A 14232-nucleotide genomic window follows, 5' to 3' on the forward strand; every position below is an offset into this window, starting at 1 on the left:
GAATGGTTTCCAGCGAGGGTTTGCTTTTTTATGTTGTTCGGGACATCAGATAAACCAGGTTTTGGGTTACGGGTGGCTAAACCATCAAATCTAGACACGCACTCATTAAATTAGTTGTTCATCGTGCTTTTAATCTTAAAAGTCTTAGTTTGCTGCTTTCTGTACTGTTTGCTCTATGCCTTGTATGCCATAGACTTGGAATCTGGATCAAATCCAGTGGGGGGGGGGCCCAGAGAGAAACAACAAAAAGACTACAGGAAGCCTCTTGCTTTCAAAAAGTGAAAATATTAATCAAGGATTCTAATGCGCATAAAGTGGTTCAATTGAAGGGCTCTTGTAACCGATGCAGAGAAAATATGTTTACTTTTTGCAAGCAAGGAGCCTCAAAATGCCTTTTTTGAAAGCACCATCCAAATAATAAAAATACTTTTCTACTTAGATTGAATAGGCCCAGTCAGAAAATTTAACAAAGTCAAAAGATGAGTCACAGAGGGGCACTTTAAGCCTCTGAGTCGTCCAAATTGTCAGCAAAGCACAGAATTGGAAAAGGCATCAGCACCAAAAACTCCCTGTGACGAAGACCTTCTATTTCCACTTTGTTATTCTAGTTGTCTATTTCCTGCTTCATCCTCTGTTCTTCACCATTGCAGTCATGCCCATAACTGCAACCGAGTGCTGTCAATGTATGTAACAACCCAAACACTTACTTTAAAACGCAACAGTGCAAACATAAACACAAATACAGAACATTCACTACAACCCCAAGTATTCACACTCACTCCCAAAAAAACAGTGAGGCATTTCTGAACCAAACAATCATTCACTCATCTATTCACTTAGGAGAACATAAGAGCTAAAAGCCACACAATTCTTTCTCAAGGACGTTTCACTTTGGATTAAATTCAGCAGTATTTCTTCCTCTGTGCCTCCGCTATGTTGCCACAGTACACACTGTACCAACGTATAGTCTGGGGGTTAATGCCACAGGCTATAAAACTGGGAGGAACCCAATTCATAAGCACACTGCAAAGTGGAAGAGAGGAAATAATGTAGATACTGTAAACACGTGAACATGTACTGCATACTGTAGATGTGAGTGTGTGAATGATAAATGTTTGATCACTTCTTATTCCTTATTTGTTTCTTTACTCATTGTATTCTATATTTTCTTGCCTCAACTTCTATGTGGGTGTATATATATATATATATATATATATATATATATATATATATATATATATATATATATATATATAATATATACATATATCTCCTTCCCCCACCCTCTGAGTTCATGTTTACAGAATTTCATTCAACGCTACAAAATAATTGCTTAACCGCCGATTAAGGATTACTCATTTTCCTCAACAACATGCTACGGACAGACTGGAACTGACTCTGCAACGTTTTGGCATAAAGACAGAAAGTCAACTGTTCACCTAACATTAGCAAAACAAAGGAGCTGATTGTGGAAGAAACAGAGAGACGGACACGTCCCCATCTTCAACTACGGGACTGCAGTGGAGAGAGTCAGCAGGTTATATATATATATATAATATATTACTATTAATTATGCATATACATACATGTTTACATTCAGCTTATTCATTTGCAATTACTGTCTTCCAAACCTGTATCTTATCTTATTTCAGATGTTATTGTTATATTTTATCCCTATATTTTAACATGCACTATTTTATGTCTTATGTATTACATTCTCATTTTGTTTTTTACTTGTGATTTTCTTTTTATGCAAACTTAAGTAGCATTCTTGGATGACCCAAGATTTTCCCTATGACTGCTTCTGTAATTGTTGTACATTTAACAATAAATAACTTGAAACTTGAAACCAATGAGCTGCTCAACCCACAATCTGGAAATTAAAAGGAGTTGGACTCACCACCGTGAACATTGTTGTGTAGTGTGCAGTCAGAAGGGGCCACCAAATGGATCAGGCTGGACTGGCTGTAACCAACTGTGTGTTGTTCTGCAAACACACACAACAAATCAAATGTGAAGAAAAAAAAACTTGCTAGTGTGTATTTTGTCCAAGCAATCCAACACAGACATGAACTACATGCTTTTGTATGCTGCCCTGCCAAAGTCACTGTACTGACATGCAGCCTGCGAAAGCAATTTAACATACCTTTTGGTGAATCATCTGCAGTTGAGTGAGCATGACAAATTTACAGAATTAGTTATTAATCTTACTATCACAATAATCAAAATCATTTACAGAGCAAATATGTGCCTTTAATCAACTTAACTGTTATTTAACCAAATTGGAAGTTCTTTCTCGAGTGTCCATAAACAGTATGTATCGTAATGTTTAATGGAAGACAGTGCACCATAGTAATTACTGAAAGCACACAAGGGATTCTTCACCTACTTTATAGCCTGTTCACATTATATTACCTCAGTATTTAGCAATTATACATCAATCTAAATAACTGTTTCTGACAGCCTACACCAACTATTCAGACATATTAAACAATTATATTCCTGCACATTGATTGAACAACAAAAGAAATATATTAAATCAGGCTCAAATAGGTCTGTGCAGTGCCTCTGTGTTAAGTGCAGCTGTTACAGAAGTTGCAGGTTAAGTCACAATGACACTTTTGACAACAATGTTAGCATCAATCATAACAGACATAAGTGAATTTCAGCTGATATATGCAACGTCTTTCTATCCACGTAGGAGATAAGAACATTATGTGCACCTTCTGTTGTATGTTAACTGCATGTTAGGATTTGGTTTGAGGCATTTAGTGTAGGATGTTACCTGGGTTGGTTGGAAGTGGCACCACTTCGTCAATCCTCGCTTTGGTTTCCAGCCTCTCCAGCTTCTGAGCCTCATAGCGCTTTCTGCCTTGCTCCTCTTCTTCCGCAGTGGCATACTACAGATACAGCATATACAGTATAAACATGTGCAAAGGTGGACACACCCACTAAAATATCTGTCTCTGCGTGGAGTAATGTAGTAAAAGTAAAGTTTATCACATTGACATTTAAAGCTATAGTGCGTACTTTCTGCCGTCCCCCTTGAGGAATTCTAAGTAACGACAACAAAAGTGTCGGCACGTCCACATGATACAAGCCTTCCATGACCGCACACTGCCCCCATCCCCCCAAACCTAGTTGCTAGTAGCCAAGGAGGACACGGAGGACTAAAAAAAACATGATGGACTCTTCAGAAGAGGTAATTATCGTCTAAGGGAAAGTCACCAGATGCCCCAATCTTCTGAACACAGCCATACTAACAAATCCAGAGAGAGTTGTGTGGAGCTGATAGTCTTAATTAGCTTTGTAGCAACTCATTGAGCAATGGCTGGAATGTTACGGCCGTTCATTAATATTAAAAAGTTACGCACTAAAGCTTTAAGACAAATTAGACAAGTGAAATTAACTTTTCACACAGATAGAGACAGAGAGAAGCTGACAGGTAAAATGCGAAACTTCGGTCCATGAAGGTCAGAGCAACCAAGTTTCCATGTACCTTGATGGGAGGAACATCCATGATCTTTTCGACATTCTGCAGAGAGCAGGGGACGTACCACAGCGCTGCCTTGTTGGCCAGCTTTTTGGCACCTGCATTCACAGAGAGAAGGCTGTCAGTTTGGAATTTTACAGCTTTCTTCCACCAAATACAACAGACACAATCTACTCTGAGTTTTATGACTTGTTAACCAATAAGCAACATTTTTTGACATGTCTTTTAAATAAAACAATTGAGCAAACCATTTTGAAATAGCGGTTGTCAAAACAGACCTTTTTATTAACATCCCACTAAAAGCCCATCCAGTTTTTTAACAAATCCAGTGGTGCTGCCTGAAGATTAGTCTGTCTTCTGCAGACAAAGGAGCGGAAAACAAATGAGGTATTTGTTCAAAACAATCATTCACGTCTATTCAGAGCACAAGCTTACATTCACTGAATGCAGTCCTTTGGTTAGTGCAAGGTTTAGCATAATCCCTGAATCTTGAACTTTACGCATTGTCATGTTGTAATTATAAAATGGATGAAATAATACTGCAACTCACTCATAATATTCGTCTTTCAAAACATACAGATGCACGTAGTTTTTGTTTGTGAGGTGTTGTCTTGTGTGACGATTGAAAAGGATGATGATGTAGGGTGAAAATATAAGGTGTCAACTGAAAAATTCCATAAAATCTGACGCCGTTATCATTTCAACGTCTATCTTTCAGTCCTCCGAAAAAATGGCAATGTTCTTTACCCAAACCTCATTTGGACTGACAAGTGTAAAATAAAACACTTTAACACATTATTTTATACTGTAGGTTAGGTCTGAGCTAATCTTTGGGGCAAAGTGACCAGCTATTAGTGATAAGAAAGTTCCTCAGGTCAGTAAATAATGTGTAATGTAGTAGTTTAACTGTTTAGATATTTAAAGTATCATATGTTATTTTTCGTCTTGAATATCTTGGAAAAATGTTGAAATAAGTGTCGACACTTTAACATTTTATCCCTTAGATTTCCTCTCTTGCGAATCCCTAAATAAACTCATCGTCATCATCAATGAGGGAAGCACACGTGCACCTGTCTTCCTGAGGATAGATATATGGTCTGGTATTTCCCTATGCCTCCATACAGTACATACCACGTTTTGGTGGTTGGAGGCATTAGCTCTGCCTTCCCACAGAAAGCTAAGAACCACAAGATCTGAAGACAAAACTCATGGAAATCATATCTTATAGCAAACAGGCGGAGAGGTTGCCATAGCGATATCTTTTCTATTCTGCTTACAATTGTTCCTCTTAATTCGTTGAGAGAGAGAGAGAGAGAGAGAGAGAGAGAGAGAGAGAGAGAGAGAGAGAGAGAGAGGGGCTATTTTGAGGTTGTGTTGTTATGGCACACAAGGGAGGCACACAGATTAAAGACAGCACAGGGTCAGCAGATTCAGATGAAATCACTCGTCTTATAGTGTTAAAGGCTACTACTTGTGGCTGCAGCATCTGATGAATTTAGTGGGTTGGTGTGTCTCGTAAGGACTGATGAGGCTTATATTCCGATTTTCTGGAGTTTTTTTTAATTGTTGCTTTGCCCATATTTCATCTATACTTGTGCTAAATAAAAATAGGACAACTCATAAATAAATAAAAATCGTAATGAAAATGAAGAACTGGGACATTATTACTGTGTGCACTTAGATCAATGGTAAACCAAGCAGAGACTTTGCAGAAGGAGATGTAAAGTTAAGGGAAGAGAGTGGGAGCAGAGGCTTATGGCAGGCTACTCTTGGGGAATAACATTTGCATTTTACACCTGAGTTAAAACCGTGCAGACAGCCGGGCCGTGTTGCCATGCCGACCACGCTTCTTTCCTCCTCCTCTCATTGGCTCCTGCCCTTGCCAGCAACCAGGAAGTTGCCCACAGGAGAAAGGCATATTTACATATTCTTGACTCTACCGAGACCGAGTGACTCCAGTCTGTTATTAGCTCCTGCTGGACCTTTTAAGTCAACTGTGTTTAGGATGGAGGGAGGAAGAGGAGGAGTGAGAGAGGGATGGAGGGCAAAGAACCATTCCCAGTCCAACTGATGACCTTTTTGACCAGAATGTAACCAGGGAACTGGCTTTGAATTTCAAATCCCTCTGCATCAAATGAAGACAATGTCAATGTACGACCATATCATTGCCTGGACAGCAAGTTCACAGTGTGTCTACTAAAACAGCACATATTACTCCCCATTATGCGTGCAGTATAATGCACGCTGTAAAGGGAAAAGAAAATTGAGACAGACCATAGTCATAACATAACATGCAATTTCCTAGTGTAGAATATATATATCTTGATTCATTTTGCTTGTATTGTAAAATGCCTGTAGAAACATTTGATCAACACTGAGATTATTGTATGTGTTTCTATGTGATTACAGAGAACTGAATTCAGTCACGAAGGAGAGGTTTCAGCTAGCAGGGGGGACAGCTGGCTTACTTAGTTTGCATTAATGAATTAGTGAATCGGAAGGTTTTGGCTACATCCTCCCTTAACACAAGCTCCACAAATCTGCTCACTCAAGTTTCCACAGTCTATGGCACATTGACTTTGTGCATGTTTTTCAAGTTTATCTAGTGGCAGCTTTAGAACAATGAATGTAAACGGGCACTCTGGCAGCTATGGTGACAGCTGAAACAAATGGCACCTGGCAGTGGCGGTACTTTCTTTTTAATTGATGGTGTATTGGTGCAGCAGTGCATTGAGTGCATATATGTGCAAGAAGACAACTGCCTGTGAGCGGCAGGATATTACACAGGAGACAATCCAACTACAGGAGTATAATGTCAGCAAACAGAAAGCACTTTAGCATAAGCAGTAATAAAATATACTGATGTAAGCGTAGCAATAATGGAAACCACAGTGTTTTTGCACTGCTGCCAAACAAATCAAATTAATCAGATGGTCTGCGTTTACCCGACTCTCAGCTTTCAACTTTCAGCTTATTACGGGACAAAAATCCAGCAAATCAGGTTGTCACTTCAAAACAAACAGCACCAGTAGCTTTTGTCGAGCAGCCATAGACATAGGCAGACTTTATTTTAACTGCATGATAGACAGCAGAATTCCCAAACACTATGCTCTGTCATATTTAATTATAACTCAGAGCATTTTTGGGTACTGATTTGAGTGTTCACATGGGTGCTTAAGTGTGGAAAACGTCCCTCCAGCATTACTTCATCATCCATTCACACTTGATCATCCAATCCCCTTTACTCATCAATCATTATTTCATATGATTTTGGAAATTTCCAAAATGCACATTTTCTGTTCTCAAAGACTTTAAACAGTCCAGAATTCCGGTCTGCACTACCCTAAGATCTTTAATCTCTCATCTTGTTGCTCCTTTCCTTCTGTTTTTTCCCTCTATCTTCACAATGTCTTTCCCTTTCCATCCACTTTGCCCTCATCCATTTCTTTCACCTCAAGCAGATTCACTCGATTTATTGCTGTCTTCTACCCGTTCACCCCTCCGCTCTGCCTCTTGACTCTTGCCCACTACCTTTCAATCTTCCTTTGAGCAGAAAAAAAACCCTGTTTTCTTTTCTCCTTTCTGAACACCATGTTCCAGGCTCAGAGACAGTGCAGCGAGGACCGTTTATAGTGCTTGATCCCCGTGATCAAACCCAAACATTTTCCATTGTGCTGAGCCAAGGCTCCATTACTTTTAACTGCACAACAGACCCACTGTGGGATGTTACAGCCGGATAGGAATAGATAAAATCATGCCAGGAGTAGAGTTTTGGGAGAGAAAAGGAATATCCAATACTCATTCTGAGCATTAAGCTGGGCTACATTGAGTGATTTTACATAAACATAATTTTCTGTTGTACTCAATGACCTTTAATCTGTTGCAGTGTTGTCGGTCTTGTGACAGACATCAGTTATGCCCTCAGGAACTTCTGTGCTCCAAAAGTCAAACCAGCCTCATTTGTAATTGCTAAAGGTCTTACAGTATTTTTTTTTAATTTTACATCTTTTATTCAATGTTTAAATTTAGATTTGATAGATTTTACATTATACAAATTACATATCTTATTTATCCTGCTGTGGGTGTTAATGACTGGACAATTGAATGATAAAAAAGCATGAATAATTGTGTTCAATGAGCTGCAGAGCTTAATATAAACCTAAAACAATATTTGTGTTAATACTCTGTGTGTGTGTGTGTGTGTGTGTGTGTGTGTGTGTGTGTGTGTGTGTGTGTGTGTGTGTGTGTGTGTGTGTGTGTGTGTGTGTGTGTGTGTGTATCCCTCATTTAGTACATGCAGTTGTGTGAGCCACCAGGAACATGGCAGGAACTGTCATGCTTATTTTAAGCCTCATCCCACAATGCATTGCTCTCAACTCTGTCTATGCATGCGTGTGCGTTTGTTGAGGGGGCACGATCTCTGTATGCTGTGTTTATGCAAATGTGTACCTGAGTGTACATGCAATACAAGCATCATTATCTTTGCAGGAATTTTGTGTACAAGTGTGTTTGCTCCAAGGGTGGCTGTGCACAAACATGTGTGTATTCACACATTAATGTTCAGTGTTTTTTCTTTGTGTGGCCATTTTACATCTGCAGATCTTGTGCGTGTGTGCAAAAGCCATATTGTGTATGCATGCAGTTCTCTAACGTGGATCTGTGTATGTATGTAGGATCTGTGTGTGTGTGTGTGTGTGTGTGCGTAGTTTTAGAGGCATGTATGTGTATTTTCATGCATTTTTGTACATACAGTGGTAAATGCAAATCTGTGTGTCGATGTGTGTGGGTCTGTGTGTGAGTGTGCATGTGTGTATGCTAGTGTGCACGTGCAATCCCCCAGCGGGGACAATCATCACGGCTCATGCCCACAGTAGGCAGCCTTCCCCTGGAGGGCTGTGACTGAGGCCTGCCTGACGAGATGCTGCCTGACTGACTGTGGAACCTGGGTGCTTGCCTCCTCCCCCAACACACACACACACACACACACACACACACACACACACACACACACACACACACACACACACACACACACACACAAAATAAAGATGAATGCATTAATACAAAGATGCATGCACACAGAGTGTATATACATAGTGTCGCAGTATACAAGGAGCATGCACGTTTATATATACACAAAGTTGCAAAAACATGCATGGCTGCACAAACACAGACCCTCTAATGTAAACAAAGGTGCATAAAAAATATTAACACAAACCACAAGTCTACAACCAAGCAGTATAATGTCTTCTTCCTGTCCAAGCCATCCATTAATCTTTTGCCTGAGAAAAGATCTGGCCAAAACGTGTAAAACCCAGTCCTGCCTCAGTATGAGATTTCTTTTAGAAAGTAAAGAAGTGTGTCTGTTCAGTATGTGACTGTGTGGGTGTGTTACTTTTTCTATGCAGAATGTGTCAGAATGTGCATATCAGACTCTGTATGCACATAGGTCATCTCTACACAACCGCATGTGTGTGTCAGTATGTGTCGCGTACGTGCGTGCGTCAGTTCGGAGCATGTGTGCAGGTACATCCACTTGGCGTCCGTGTCTGACTAGGCCACAGTGTGTGAGGCCTGATGCTAAGCCGACATGACAGAAGCAAATAATGTCTGCTCCCGTTATCTTCTCTTCCCCCTCGGCCCCGCAGGAACCTTTTAAAGGGCCAAACACTGATGAAAACACACACACATATCTATGCACACGCATGCATGTATGCAGTACAGATGCCCCCACTATGTATATACGCAAAGAGAAACACACACATCTAACGTAACCTTTCTCAGTTATCAACATATAATTCTACCTTCAAAAACCCAAACATGTACACAAACGTGCTCAACCATTTATTTACACAACCCTACATAATGTGAATAGGAATGCACAATTTAACTGAGGTTGTATAAAAATTAATTCATGAAAACACACAGACATCCATCCATAAGTTTATATGAATAGCAGCTGCGTCAATTCAAATGCACACACCCATACATACGACCTACTTCCTATAACTATGACCTAATAGAGCACCAAGTAGCAGCCTCTCCTCTGACTCTCCTCTTAATGTCAAAGTTGCCTGTATTTCTGATTTGAGGACATGAACTTATCTGCTCACTCTACACAGTACTGGAAAACATTATTTATATACTGGTATTCTAATTAATTTCCCTACATTAGGATATATATTTAATATGTGTTGTACTTTTTGTCTTCATTAAATATGAATCAGGGTGACCGTAGAGTTCGTATTTATAATTTAAGCAGATGTTGAGCATTGGCTATCAAATGACCTGCATCTGTTTTTATTCTATTTTATCACTGACTAATCTACAACCCTTTGTTGACATAAAATGCAAATATGGTGAGAATGTTAAAATGTGTTATTTGAAATATGTACAGACAAGAGGGCTTACCAAGCTGACTCTATTTATAACATTGTTTTTGCCCAATATATGAATAAATAGAATATAGGAAGAAACACTGGATCACTGCACTAAATCATAAATCCCGTATTGTGCATCAAACCAAACGATGAGTGTATTCTGTTCATCAGCTCTCTTTCTGATCTCCCCTCTTCAGGGTCCTTCCTGACAGGGCATGTAGAGTAACGGGCTGTCCATGCGGATGCCTGTATGCATGTACGTTGCTCCCTACCTGTCATCTCATATCTCTGCCTCTGCCTCCGTCAACCTGCTTCCAGCCCAGCAACCAGCCAACCAACCAGTACAAGCCCGTTGCTAGGGCAACGGCTGTCTAGGGGATACTTCTTTTGTTTCTCACACCTCCTTTCCTTCATCCTTCTATCTTTCTTACTCTCACTCTCTTTCTTCCGCTTTTATTTCTTCTGCTAATTTTTTACCCATCAATATGTGTCTGCCTCTCTCCTCACATCTGTCTTTATGTCTCACTCCCTCATTCTGTCTCCTTCTCTGTCTCTTACACGCTTGAAGATGGACAGGTTGCTCTGATGCCTTAGTGCCGCCTAACTACAAATTCATAAAAAAAATATTATTCTTAATAGCCTATGCTACTGAAACTCATTCAAATCAGCATTGCCATGATATATTGTGCGTGAGTGTCTATACATGTATTAATAGGTGTAGTCATCTTCTCTACCACTTTTACATGAATTGAAGCAGTTACAGTTTGGTCAGCACATTGCATGGGGTTGTTACAGACAGTCTGTACATCACTGTTGCCACTGGCATTTAAAGGTTCAGAGATAACGCTAGGTCAGCCCAATGTGATCCTCACTGCGTCTTTACTCATAGGGACTCTGGGCAGCGTGTGTGTGTGTGTGTGTGTGTGTGTGTGTGTGTGTGTGTGTGTGTGTGTGTGTGTGTGTGTGTGTATGTATGTGTGTGCGCGCGCGCATATGTGTGTGCGTGCGTGTCCTACAGTATGTGTGTGCATGCTTTTAATGTGTACATAGCACACAATAAATGTGCACATATGTTAATAATTAATAAGAATTTCAGACTGCTTCACTTGGCAAACATTCTAAAACTGGAAATCAACATGGCTCTTAGATTCTATTCCCCCGTCACAGCACTGTAATGCAGCGCCTCATGAAAGAGGTGTTTCATCTTTCATGCTTTTCAGGACTGTGTTACTTATTGTGTGCTGCCCTCTACAGGTCAAGCAGCCGAACAGCACAGTGAAGTCTTTCCTTTTGTGCAAAGTGAAATATCCAGCATTTGGAAAACTTAATAATACAAACAAAATAGTGATGGAAATAGATGAAAGATTCCACAGTAGCTTCACAACATTTAAGAAAATAACTTTTCCAGCCCACATACAGCCAAATTCATGGTACTGAATAACGTAAATGATGTGTATTACAGTGAGACGAAGAGTAAGTACTCTAACAATCTGCAGCCCAAATGATTCTGATTAACACATTTAATACAATTTAATAAGAAACTACAGGTACACGCAGCATTTTGCACGGTCAGAGCAGTCTCTGTACACAGATAAGTATAGCACTTGTGCAAATAATGATATATAATAATAATAATAATAATAATAATAATAATAATAATAATAATATAGATTTTGGTCTGAGGACAGTGGGATTAGGAAATGAATCTACCCTGATTAGTGTAAATAAAAATACTTCACAGGCAAATATTGAAAAAGCCGGGGTGTGGGGCTTCAGTTTTAGTTTCATGGTCTGGGAATTGTGCATGCTCTCTGTCATGACTTACTGGGACAATTGTATTCATTAATGTTACTAACACCTGTGCTTATCAGTGTCTGCTGAGCAGTCACTCATAAAATGGTAATCAAAAAGAATTGCTTTCATCTGTGTGATTTAGAAATACTATTGAAACAATATACTGTAGAGTGCATTCTTTTTGACACCTGGTAGACAAGTGAATAGGGAAATAAAATCATCTTAATTATAAAAAATGTAAATCATATTATAGAATATTTTGCCCCAACAATAATAACTATGTTTTATTAGAATCTACTGCAGTATGAAACGTGTCAAATATATTAGCTTACAGTATTGATAAACTGACTGCATATCTATATACATGGTTGCAATTAATTTACTTCTTGAGTCTGTCGGACAATTATTAACGCAGTTAAATAAAAATGAATACACCTTTTAAATGTAATTACACAACAATAAATTAGTTTACTGCTTATAATCATGCTGTCTACGTAAAATCTTAAGAGGGTGAAAGATTTTGACGTTATTCAAATTTCTGAGCTGATCAGAGATGCAGAAATTGTATGTAGAAAATACTGAATTATATGGCCTTAAATCTCTGTGAGACCAAGTGTTGAGCAGGTCAAGTTAAACATAATACAGTCTATGGTCAAACCTCAGATACAGTATACTAATTGACATGGAGGGGATTTCTACAGGACACAGAGGCTGGGTTTGGACTGAAACACATGTGCATTTTAAACTGCAGCTTTTGAAGACACAGCAACAGGGTTTAAGAGACCACATGATTTTGTTCCAGACACATTTAAACATGTTAAATCTTAATCTGCAGCTAAGTTAATAACAACACGACAATAACAATAGCAACAGTCCCCATCTCTCCTGTTTTAGTTTTTGCAGTGGGTGTGGGTGAGTGAGAATGAGGCTAAAGGTGAATGCTGTTGTGTAGGTAAGGCGGCAGGTTCACACTCATCATCATATTCTAACCAGAGGTGTAGCAGCATGAATATGAATATTACTTCTATGAACAAAGGCAGAATTTTAATAATTTAGCAGAGTATGAAATTTCAGTTCATTACCCATTTAAAAATATTATCAGTTAACAGTTAAAGAAATGTGCCTGTTGTAAAAGTATTAAATGCTAGTCACCTGTGAGGAGGTTCTCAGCAATGACTTTGACCTGCACCTCCAGTGAGTGCTTAGAGGTGTAAGTGATCTCAGCGGTTACATGGGCGACCTCGCCAATGAACATGGGGAAAAGGAACTCTGTCTTCTCCACACGAACCAGAGCTGCCAAACAACGGTCCTAGAGTGGAGAAACAAAGCAAACCTAAAACTTTTACATACTTTCACAACAGTAAATGTCCAATATGTAATATATTTACTGTAATAAATCAAAAAATGACCCAAATGCGTCATCAGATTTTAAGGAAACATGCTAAGTTGAAATAGTATCTTCTCTGACAACAATACTAATGCCAGTATTTTCTCCTTTTGAAATTTCTGTTCCGTAATGGAATATCTGTTTGGTTTTGGCCTGTGTGTTGTTATCAACTGCCAAGTTCGACAGCCAGACCGGGTTGCCAGATATACCTGTAAAAACGTAAACCCAGCGCACTAAAGCTGTAACGTTAGTACAGCCATGAAACAGCAAACGAACGGGATCAACTGAGATAAATTCTACCCGACCTAAAAAACCCTGACATGTTTCTGACAGTCGCGTGACCAGAGACGTAACAAACCCCAGGTAAATATTGGCGATGTATTTGAAAGATGGAGACAGCTTAGAGTCAAAAAGGACGCAGAGTTGGCTTATTCTCTCCTGAACAGATAGCTAAGCATTAGCTTCAGGCTAATTTATCATGGCTACTGGGGCGGGCATTTTATGTTATTTCAACATTTGTGTACTCACATTGAATTATATAGCTAGAGTACCCGAGTTGGTTACTCGCAAAAACAAATTCAAGACAAAGCCAGTAAAGTGATCCCAACTGGTCCTGGACATGCTAACCCTGCTAACGTTACCAAAGGACCAGGCAAGCGGGCCATGGCTGTTTACAACGTGTAGCCTGTTCAGAGGCCGTAGCCGACAACAGTGAGTTATTTTAAGCCAATAGAGGGAAGCTGTAAATCGGGAAGAGAGGACTGTGAGTTTGCAGTGTGTTTAGCGATTGTTGCCGTAATTCTAAGTCAATAAAGTGTGTTCAGTCAGATGGAAAGGATGGCAAGGTTGGTTTATTTTTAGCGGTTCCTAGCGTAATTCTAAGCCTAGGAAGTGTGTCTGTCCGGAGAGGACTTTGAAGTTGTTGTGTTTTTAGCGGTTCCTACTATAATTCTAAGCCCAAAAAGTGTGTCTTCAGTAAAACAGAGATACAGCTGATTATGATTAGTAATTCTGTATCTTCCTGGTTTACACAGTGTTTTATAAAAAAGTGTAACTTGGTGGTGCAACTGTTCAAAACTGTTCACAACTTCAATAGTTATTTGTGCATCATTGTGAGCTGTCAGAAATCTTAAATACTTCAAAATCAATGAGTCGCAGACACCAGGATGAAATCCTGC

The 14232-nt window shown here is 39.4% G+C and overlaps 1 protein-coding gene across 2 annotated transcripts in view; it reads right to left on the reverse strand.

Annotated features, from left to right (window-relative positions):
* Nucleotides 1-14232, reverse strand: part of acot7 (acyl-CoA thioesterase 7) — a 63793-nt gene that overhangs the window by 39968 nt on the left and 9593 nt on the right. For both annotated transcript variants that reach the window (XM_028582906.1, XM_028582905.1), the window contains 4 exons: nucleotides 12820-12976; nucleotides 3500-3591; nucleotides 2786-2900; nucleotides 1901-1987 (listed from right to left, as the gene is read on the reverse strand). In XM_028582906.1, coding sequence (XP_028438707.1) covers nucleotides 1901-1987; nucleotides 2786-2900; nucleotides 3500-3591; nucleotides 12820-12976 — 451 coding nt within the window. The remainder of the gene's footprint in view (nucleotides 1-1900; nucleotides 1988-2785; nucleotides 2901-3499; nucleotides 3592-12819; nucleotides 12977-14232) is intronic.

The sequence above is a fragment of the Perca flavescens genome, chromosome 7 (assembly GCF_004354835.1).
Source record: "Perca flavescens isolate YP-PL-M2 chromosome 7, PFLA_1.0, whole genome shotgun sequence".
NCBI lineage: Eukaryota > Metazoa > Chordata > Actinopteri > Perciformes > Percidae > Perca > Perca flavescens.